The sequence below is a fragment of the Protopterus annectens genome, chromosome 8.part0, assembly GCF_019279795.1.
Source record: "Protopterus annectens isolate FY-2018-M chromosome 8.part0, PAN1.0, whole genome shotgun sequence".
NCBI lineage: Eukaryota > Metazoa > Chordata > Ceratodontiformes > Protopteridae > Protopterus > Protopterus annectens.
The window spans coordinates 1693725881-1693737012 of NC_056741.1; the positions used below are offsets into that span (position 1 = coordinate 1693725881).

The 11132-nt window shown below is 34.8% G+C and overlaps 1 protein-coding gene across 1 annotated transcript; it reads right to left on the minus strand.

The window, feature by feature from the left end:
- Nucleotides 1–211: 211 nt before the first annotated feature.
- Nucleotides 212–10859, minus strand: LOC122808538 (trace amine-associated receptor 5-like; the record flags this gene model as incomplete). The annotated part of the gene is made up of 2 exons (XM_044079492.1): nt 212–1183; nt 10809–10859. Coding segments are annotated over 2 exons (1023 nt in total), but the record flags the coding sequence as incomplete, so codon positions are not given.
- Between the last annotated feature and the right edge of the window lie 273 nt (nt 10860–11132).

The window sequence follows — 11132 nt, forward strand, 5'->3', positions numbered from 1 at the left end:
GTTAATGCTCAGGCAGATAAACAAAGCTTTGTATTCCTTTTGTTATACAGTTAAATCATGAGCTGCATAAATGTTTCAAGTTACTAAAAATTATTATTATTATTATTATTATTATTGTTGTTATTATTATTATTGTTATTATTATTATTGCACATGTGACATCATGTGCTACTTTTTCATGTATATAGCTGGAGTGCTAACATTTTATCATTTAAAGCTCATATAAGTTTATTGATGATGATCCTGTATAAAATATTTTGCAAGTTACAATATGTTTTAAAGCTTTTCTAAACCAAGGATAAAAAAATCCATAAATTAAAGGATTGCAAGCTGAATTAGAATATGCAAACCAAAATAGGATATCAAATAGTAGGGCTGGAGTAGCAAAGTTTATAAATGGATCGATTAATGTGTCTATCATAAAAGGAACCCAGCAAAGCATGTAAAATCCAACTGCTATTCCTAGTGTTTTTGCAGCCTTTCTTTCACTTTTTGATGCTCTGGTTTGTTTTCCTAACCCGTCAGAATCCATTGTACCACCTATCATTCTAGCTTGTCTCTGTGCAACAAAATATATCTTTGTATACAGACCAATCATAATAAAATATGGAATAAAGAAAACAGGGAAATTTACCCACCCCCACACTTTATTGTACAAAATCTGACAACTTCCTGTGCAATAGCCTTCAGACATTAAGTACTTCAGGTTTTTTTCAAGAACATTTGAATATATCCAGAAAACAGTATAAATAATTGAAAGGACCCAACCAACAACTATATAAATGCATACTACTGGAATTGTAACTTTTGTTGTATAATGCAGAGGGTCACAAACTGCAAAGTAACGATCAAATGAAATGAAGCACAAATGAAGAATGGAGACTAAGCAAAGTGATGAATCTACACAGGTGTGCAGCTTACAGAAGTCATCTCCAAAATACCAGCATGTTTCAACAGATCTTACACTGCTGAAAGGAAGCACTAATAATCCTAGAAGAAAATCAGCTACAGCAAGTGACAGAACCAGCACATTGGATGGAGAATGGAGTACTCTGAAATGGGCCACTGATACCACTACTGTAAGGTTTCCCAGTATTGTAAGCAGAGTTCCAAACATGCAAGCTAAATATATTGCAACTTTCAGGCCAGGTGAACGAATTGATTTAATGCAGGAATCATTTACATTTTCATAACACAGATGTACTTCTTCTTGAGGCTGTAGAAGTGTTACGTTCATTTTGATGCTATGGGGGTTCTTCTTTCAAGTTTCTCCAACTTGGAAGTCCTTTTTGTCTATCCTCTAATGATAATATAGTTGTTATTGTTAGGAAGATTCAAAAAGTACCTGCATAACAATGACATTTGCTGCAATTATTGTTATATATGCATGTATATTGCAAACATACATGTACCATATTAAGAAAAAACATTCACCATTCATAAGAAAGCATTTTTCACAGGAATAACTTAAATTTAACTAACAGAAAATTTGAGAAAATGTAAAGCAAATTAAATATCTTTGGATTAACGATTAGATTCATAAATGACATTTTGAGATACCTGCAAATATGATTTTGCATTTTATGGGGCTGAAAGTAGGACCACTAACTGTCCTTTTGTTCCTAACAAGGAATTCTGGTTATACCTAAAGTTTTGCTGAACTGATTATACGAATAAACAAAGCAGTGTTGAAATTCAGAGTCTAAGTATTACGAGGGTCCTCTCATCTGATGTAAGTCTGCTTTCTGTACCCTTGTTAAATTAAAATTAGTTTACTCTGATTACTTTTGTAGTCCAAGACTGATTCTCATAGATTCACTATAAACCCAAGCAACTACAAGGACATTATATTTGTTAACTATCAAATATGTGAATAGAATGCCATTTATCAGTAGCTATAAATTATTCATATTTTTGCATTTTTTTCTTCATTCACTGATGGCTGCTCTCTATCAATTGATTGTCCTTTATTCCTTATCTTATTAGCAATTTGGCTGTTGGGATGAGGCCTGGCCATCAGAGGGCTGACATTCTGCCTGACTAAGACAGACTTTACACTCTAAGTCCCACCCACTTGTGTCTAGACAGTAGATACAGATTAAATAGCCTATAATACGATATATGCACACATCTGGACCATCTATAGTACTACATGCATTTTGCTAAAATTGGAATACTCTCCTTATGTAGAATGCTACCACTGAAACAGTCCTATTCCCTGACAGGCTGGACTCAGCATGAACATTTCTGTGCCATTGATTTTTGTATAGCAGTAAGCATTTGTGTACCAGAGTATGGAAAAAAAAGATGGCTAGTATGATGTTTTTAAGCAATAGATTTGATGACCTGAAGGCAGTGTATCAGATCTTTGAAGTATGACAACTTTTTGGCAAAGGACTGTATTTATTTTTCTTTTTATTTGGCATTTGTTTACCCAGAAAGTCTGACTGGGACAAAAAGTGCCCATTTTCAGTGGAGGCATGGGTAGAAAAGCTCCACAATCACAATCTTTCAAAAATCAAGTACAGACATTTTAAATCATAAAGTATAATGTTAAATTACAAAACATCAAGTACAGATATTTTAAATCATACAGTATAATGTTAAATTACAAAACATCAAGTACAGATATTTTAAATCATACAGTATAATGTTAAATTACAAAACATCAAGTACAGATATTTTAAATCATACAGTATAATGTTAAATTACAAAACATCAAGTACAGATATTTTAAATCATACAGTATAATGTTAAATTACAAAACATCAAGTACAGATATTTTAAATCATACAGTATAATGTTAAATTACAAAACATCAAGTACAGACATTTTAAATCATACAGTATAATGTTAAATTACAAAACATCAAGTACAGATATTTTAAATCACAATGTATCATGTTACACTACAAATCATAAATGTGTAAAAATATAATGAGAAAAAAACATGCAACATATGTTTCATAGTAAAGTGCAGTGGAAAACAACAACAACACGAGTTGGAGAAAATATGTGAGGAAAAACTCAATAGTCATATTATTTGTTAGAGTAGTATGTGATAAATGACACCTGATGCAATTATAATAAGATATTTTAAAGGGATATATGAGATTATATGATTAGAAACAGTGAGGTGAAATTGAGTGGTGTCTTAGCATGAGAGAGGTGTTCATATTATAGTTATAGAAGGACGGAGAGAAGGAGATTATAAGAAGAGTGCAGGGGAGGGTGTCTCCAGGTAGAATAGGTGAGTAGGGAGGAAAGAGAGAGATGGAGGAAAGGTCTGCAGAGATGAAGTGGATAGGGCAACTTAGTGGAAAGAGCAACAGAAAGGAGTGTAGTAATAGACTGGAGAGGGTTGTGAAGTGTGATTTAGGTTGAAGGGGGTGAGAAAAGTATAGCGAGTAAATTTAGCCAAAATTGGCACAGGAGCAAGTCCGTGACATTTTGCACCATGTAGCTACAAACAGGAAGGCATTATACAAGTTTTCTTAGATTCAGTTGTAGCACATGACTGCAAAAGTATGGGAAACTGAATTTGGCCACTGGCTCTAAGGTCAATAAACTTGACCTGCTGCTTTTAGCATACATTAGTGAGTGCGCTATACTTGTTCATATCTTTACAAAACTATTTACTGATAGGCAGTTTACTAGCTCTTCTTTCCTGTAAATGTATTGTTTAAAAACACTTTAAAAATGAAAATAAATTTGTGTGTGTTATGCCATGGTGGCACACACCTTTATTTCAAATAAAATCATCTCCTCCTACATTGTTTTGTCTGTGTCTCAGACCCCAGTGGTCCAAATCTAAATGAACCAGCTTCAGATATGCAGTCAGTTTAGTGATGGTTGTCTTTAGAAAATTCTTCAAGAGATATCTATATTTTTGATTCCAAAAGAAAACATAACAGGTAACAGTTTCAGACAAGCATACAAATATCACTTTTGGTTATAATCACTTTTATTTTTGTACCACTGGCTTTATTCTCAGTTTTAAGGGATAAAAAGCCAAATCTAGAATGCATGTGAATTACATCAGTAACATTCTTGTCATTCACTCACTCTGCCTATATATCTCTCTCTCTATCTATCTGTCTATCTATCTATTATAGGTCCTCAGTCAGTTCCAGAAGAATGTGGTGCCAGACTGGATTCTAGTTCACATGATTTGCACATCTTCATAGCACAAACAAGCCAGCTAACTATGTTTGCACTAATTAGGGCAACAAATTAGCAGGGTCTGACTGAATATTGCTATGTTTTGCATATTACAGGAAATACACAATTTAAAAAGTATCAAGTATATCTGAAAAGTAATGTAGTGTACTGAAAAATGATTTTATACAAATATTAATGTGTGTAACATTTATGACTACAAAAAGTCTGTTAGGCAAGTCATTAGCAAAATTTATACTTCATGTAGATTTATAGGTAATATTAGGAAATCAGTCTGCAGATGATTACATACCTTGACAAGAGCAAGACAGTGAGCAAGATTGAAAATTAAACCATGTTCTTTGTGCCTGTGACATAAACACCTTAACTATTATGCCCACCCACAACCCAGAATGTCCAGAATGTGCATATAAAGCTGTTGAGATTTATGGTATGGTCATGTTGAATTTATTTCTGAATGGCTTTGTCTCCTCATTAGATTTAACAGAATGCCTCATCACAACAAAGTAGTTAGTTCACTCTGAAGTCAAAATATATGATGTTATCCTCATTATGTCACTGGATAAAGAAAGTTTTTTATTTTCAAACTCAGAATACTGTTATCCTAAAATATGGATTGCAAACTTATATTTTTCAGGCTGAATTATGTGTACTAGATTTATATCTAAATGGATTATAAAAGATCATGATCGAAATATTTCTTTACAGTAGTATTTATATGTACTAAGAACAAGTTGACGGCCAAGAAGCTTACACCACAAAGTTCGAATATATCCACAAACTGGTCTTTATTGTAAAAAAACACCACACAGAAATCACGTATCACAAGTGCTTTCGCTAGGATGTTCCTAGCTTTATCAAGTATTTATATGTACTAACAGTCTGCAACAAAATCATATGCCTTCAATATTATTTGTTTTTATATTAATCTTCTTCTTCTTTCGGCTTTTTCCCAGTTAGGGATCACCACAGTGGATCACCTGTCTGCTCATGATTGGCAGTGGAGTTTTACGGTATCGAGTTGCCAGCCTGGCGCCCAACCTTCCACAGAAGGCACACACACATACACACTCACACCTAGGGCCAATTTAGAGTGTCCAATTCACCTACAGCATGTCTATGGGATGTGGGAGGAAACCGGAGCACCCGGGGGAAATCCACACGACCACAGGGAGGACATGCAGACTCCGCATAGAAGGCACCCCAGCCGATATCCAAATTTAACAGAGCATAACATACAGTATATGATTCTCATGGTCTTTTGTTAATAGGAGTACTGATAAAATTTAGCAGAACTGTGCATTTATGTATAGTACATACTAAATACATTGCCATAATACTTTTCTTTCCTTGCGATACTCTTGCAAGCAAATAATATTGATTATGATACAACACCACACTTGTTTGCCTGAATGTATGTGTGTTTCGCTATGTGCATTGTTTTGTACTATTTAATTTTATGAACAATGTGTTATTCTAGGACTATGCTAAATTAATATCTTGATACACAGCAAAAAATAACCCCCTAAATAAATTAAATGTATGCATATTTCAATGTTTATGTAAATTAGTTAATTCATTTTATTTGTTTCAAGTACAATTAAATAACCATGCAGTAACTGTCAAGAGATGTGCACAGCTTTCATATAAAAATGGTAGAAGCTGTGTGTGACTGCCTCTGTTGACAAGAATGCTGCAATCATCTCCATCTAAAAATGTGTTTGCTGCAGCTTAAATATGTTCATTAGAATGGTAGTCAGGGCAAAATGTGACAGCTGCAAGAGCCATTGATGCAGATGGAATGTTTACAGAATATAATGTAGCAGAGATACACTAAGCAATATCTGTATCATATGTTAAGGAAAATTACGTTTTTTGTTTGTTTGTTTGGAGTAAGACATATATGATGTAACTAGTATGAAAGTCACAAGACAGAAATGTTTACACTGGATAAGAATTTGAAACAGTTTTAATATTAGAAATTATACAAGTTAATCCATAAACGAAATAATTGCACTGAATGCTGCAGACAGTCTGCTAATAAATTGCACACACGTTGGAGTATTACTTAAAGGAGTTTGTGTAAAAGTCTTGGAAATGCAGTCTATTAATTAAAAAATGCTAATGTCAAACCCAGTGTTACTGTGATGCTTGAATTGTATGCTGTACCTACAAGACAGAATGCTTTTTTAATACCTACTTTTTTCTTTGTGTTTTTCTACTGATTATTTTAATGCCTCCTGGACTGTGCTTTTTACAGAAAAAACAAATAATGATAGCTCACACTTGAGAAAAGGATAAAAAGATATTGTATAAAATGCATACATTTCTAACAGTAATGTGTACCTTCCTAATTGGCTACATATATAAATTAGCATTGATACATTTCTATAATTAGTAATATATTAGCATTGATACATTTCTTTAATCTGTGCATACCTCATCAAGATGCTAAAACAAATTTTAGTGTTTAATTACACATTATTGATACTTACTGCAAACATTTCTGCATTTCAGTTATTCTTCAGTTTCAAACTTTGTCCTGAGCCTCACCTAATAGAAAGTGATTACAGCCTCATATGATCTTTCCATTCGGGCATTTAAAAGAACTAACAAAGTAAATAAAAGCACTGTGGTGTGCTGCTAATGCAGAGATGTGTGTCTATATATATAACTTTCATGGAGACTGGGACCCACCTACTGATGAGGTAATGGTAAGGCACATGATAGGGATGCCTGAAAAAAGGTAACATGTATTTGGAGAAAAATTAATTTGTTTTTCTGTGAATAGTGCATGATGGTTAAATTGGTGATACATCTCAGCATCACAATGTTATAGGTGACTGAAAAGGAAAAGGAAATAATTATGTTTTCCAAAGAAGCATGCAGCAGATAAGATGATCTATCTATCTATCTATCTATCTATCTATCTATCTATCTATCTATCTATCTATCTATCTATCTATCACACACACACACACACACACACACACACACACACACACACACACACACACACACACACACACACTCACACACGCATGTAAAATGGGAATGGATGCATGTAAGCACAGTGCAGAAAGAGTAAAATTGGACTTCAGCAAGGGTTTCCAAAGTTCATACACAGAGGCATATCTCAAATATAAAGGAGGAAAACACTTTGTTTTGTGGAAAAACATACATGAAAAAGACATACTGTTTAATAAAAGAAGTGAAAGAAATAGCAAAAAGTACAGAGAAACATCAGTGAACCTAATGTACTGAACAAATGGGTTAAATCAGCTGTTCCTTTTCTAGAGATCACAACTGCCATAAAAGAAGTACAAGAGGACAAAACCGCTTGCAAAGATACACATTTACATTTATTTATTAATTGCCTGTGAAGAAACAGAAGGAATAAGGCCTGCTTAAGCACTGGGTTTTGGATGTACATTAAAGATCTTCTTGAACTACATACACTGCTGTTAGCTGTTCTTGCATTACTTGTTAGGCAGTCTGTACATATACAAGGGATTTGCAAAGTCTGAAAGAGCAGAGCTGTAGTCAGGATGTATAAAAATAAATGAAACTGAAAAGGGTGAGGTAGCAGCCCATCACTCTACCCATTGTGATATTTAGTTTATGAAACCTCGACTGAAGAACACATTACTTAAACATCTTATGGAAACTGAGCAGCCTTAAGCAAATTTAAATAGTTCTACCTCAAATACTGCACAAGAAAAAAATGTAATATTAGGAGACACAGAAAGCTGAGAAAGTGACAGTGACAGGTAGCTTTGCTGATCTGCACATCAACAAAAGCTTTATTATTTCTCTTAAGATATAGTAATATGAGTGCCATATTGTGCAGTAAACAGGTTTTCAGAGTTTCATACACATAAGAGCAAGATCTAGAATATTCAACAGTTTTCCAATATTTTGGGACAGATATACAAAGACCAATTTTTACAATTAACAAATGGTGTAATGAAATTAAACTTGTTCAACACACTAACAGCGTATAGAATCTGTCATGTCTGAAAAATGACAATCAAGTAATTTAAGGGTTTGCAACTGAAAAGGTAAACAGTCCATAAAACAAAATTTAATTTGATTTATAGGCTTTAGCAAGCACTGGGCAGTATAATGGTATTATTGCAGGTCTTTATGTTTATTCTTTGAAGAGTTTCATGTCACTACATCAAGGTACCATCAGGGTAGGGACAGCACATGCAAATCAACAGTAATTTTTTTTTTATGTCAGGTTGCTAGCACAAGGCACTGTACAAAATAAAAACAAAATAAACAGACTAATGCATCCTGCAACAATATGTTTAGGTATGAATTACAAGAAATCAGGATACATTTTATGTTCTCAGATATGCAAGAAGGAGAAAACAAAAAGGTGAAATAAAGGACAAATGCTGAGTCCATAAGGTGTAGGTGTGGAAACTGTAAATAGTTGGAAGAAAGACTGGATTTGAAAGTAATTTTAATACTGATGAGAAATAATCCATAAGAAATAGTGAACATTCACAGCAAATGACTCCTCTCTTGTCAGATTATTATTTAAAATTCAATGTAGATCCATTTTTGGGTATGAGGGAAACAAATACAAATTGTGCACACTAAAATATGAGAGTAATGGCATAGATATATATATATATATATATATATATATATATATATATATATATATATATATGGGTCTACTGTATAAGTTCGAAAATACACTTTTTTGAACTTACACAGTAGAACCTGGGTTACACAAAAGTGCACTTAATCGAAAGTACACTTTCTCGAAACCCACTTCAGCGAATGGGCTACTAGTGATTTTACGGCAGTAGTTACAGACCTTAGGGTTAGGGCATGGGTCATGGTAAGGGGATAGCTAGTAAGGCTATCACCTTGCCATGACCCGCACCCTAACTCTAAGGTCCGTGACTAATGCACCACAGTGAAGGATAGTAGGGCTATCCCCTTACCATGACCCGTGCCCTAACCCTAAGGTCCGTGACTACCACACCACAGTGGAGGACAGGCTATCCTCCACTGTGGTGCGGTAGTCACGGACCTTAGGGTTAGGGCACGGGTCATGGTAAGGGGATAACCCTAAGGTCCGTAACTACCACACCACAGTGGAGGACATAGCATGTTTTCCTGCTGTCCTCCACTGTGGTGCGATCCATTCGTAGAAGCTGAGTTCACGAAAGTGCACTTTCGAATAAGTGCACTTTCGTGTAACTGAGCTGTCTCCTGCTCTTTTTAGAATACATGGTATTCTATGAAAAGCAGTAGACCCATATATATGTATATATATATATATATATATATATATATATATATATATATATATATATATATATATATATATATGTATATATATAAGTAGTATACCAGTATTAAGATGTTGTGTGATGCTGATCAATGCGACAGTGAAAATCTGCATCTGGGATGTATGGGATGTGTATTGCATGTTCTACAGTATGATCTAACCATGTTAGTATTACAGAAAGTGGTGCAAAAATATGTGGATTGTCAGACTGAAAGTAAAACAGACAAAAATGCTAAAAGCATGGAAACAACACAACAGCTTTATTTATAGAAATGGAAATCTTATTGAAACAAACTAGGAACTCGAAGGATAAACACACTGCCACATATCTGTAAGAGCAGGTGATGGACAACAGCCTTTAAGACAGGGACGTCGGGAGGCATACACACTGTACTGATTTCAGTACAACTTATTTAGAAGAGGGGGTAGATTTTTAACTAAAAAAATTACAAACAGTGCTGGCGCCTTTAAGGATGCTTGCTGGGTGTTGTGGTGAAGGTGAACGGGAGCTCATGTCATGTCCCGCTGGCTGCAAGATGGAAATTAGCTTGAATGGAGCAATCATGAACAGATAGGAGTGCGAGTGGGAAACGGATCAGGAAAGTATGGAAGGGGGGTGTGTGTAAATGCCCCCACATAATACAACAGGTGTTTCGGCTCAAACCCTGTACCTTTGCTTCAGGGTAAGTAGACCCTAAAGTCCCTAACCACCACCATTTCTGAACTTTGCTCAGATTTTTATTTCTAACAGTTGTGAGCTATGGTGAGAACTGAAGTTGTATTCCCCAGTTGTGGTGAGAAGTAAGAACCGAAGTTGTATTCCCCATTATTATTTTTGTTGTTTGTCCAGGTTTTTTGTGCTAAGGTGTGAAGTGAGAACTGAATTTGTATTCCCTCATTATTGGCTTTGTTTGTCCAGGTTTTTTGTGCTAAGAGGTTGAGAGCTATCTAATAGCCATTAAGTTTCAGTCTTCCTGTTTTTCTAACTGCTAATTTAGCATAGTGGTATGTTGCACTGACTGTAATGCATATGGTTCTGGGTTCAAAACATGTATAGTGATAACACAGCATTTTATTCTAGCAACTATCCAAAATTATACAAGCAATGTTTAAAATGTGCCCCTGTTTGTTGGGCTTTTGCCCCCCCTTATAAATGTTGGCTTTTTCCAGATTTCTTGTGCTGCAAAGTTCAGAGATACAGCTGAGTGTTGAATACATTTTACAAGGAGCTGAGAGCTGCAGGGGAACTAAAGTTTAGTGCTGCTTATGCTGAATCTGCTTCTGTTGTTAATAGCACAGCAGGTAGTATGCTTGCTTTTGATGCAGAAGGCTGTGGGTTCTTCTCCCACAGTAGGTAGTTGCATTGCTGATACTGTACTGTGCTGTAAAGGGGAGTGGATGCTGTAGTCCTTTTTGGCAAAGATATCTAGTAGTAACTATGAATCTGTTATCAGTTTGCCATCCATTCCCTATTGCAATATTACTAGCGTATCACTTTTTTTAATGCAACATAGGCAATTTATTCCTCAAGGGCAACAGGCACTTTATTTGTAGATGAAACGATGAAATATAAAGTTGTTTGCTAGCAGCAACCTCTTCATTAGTTACAGATTTCTTTAATGTGGAATTGTGTAGATGAC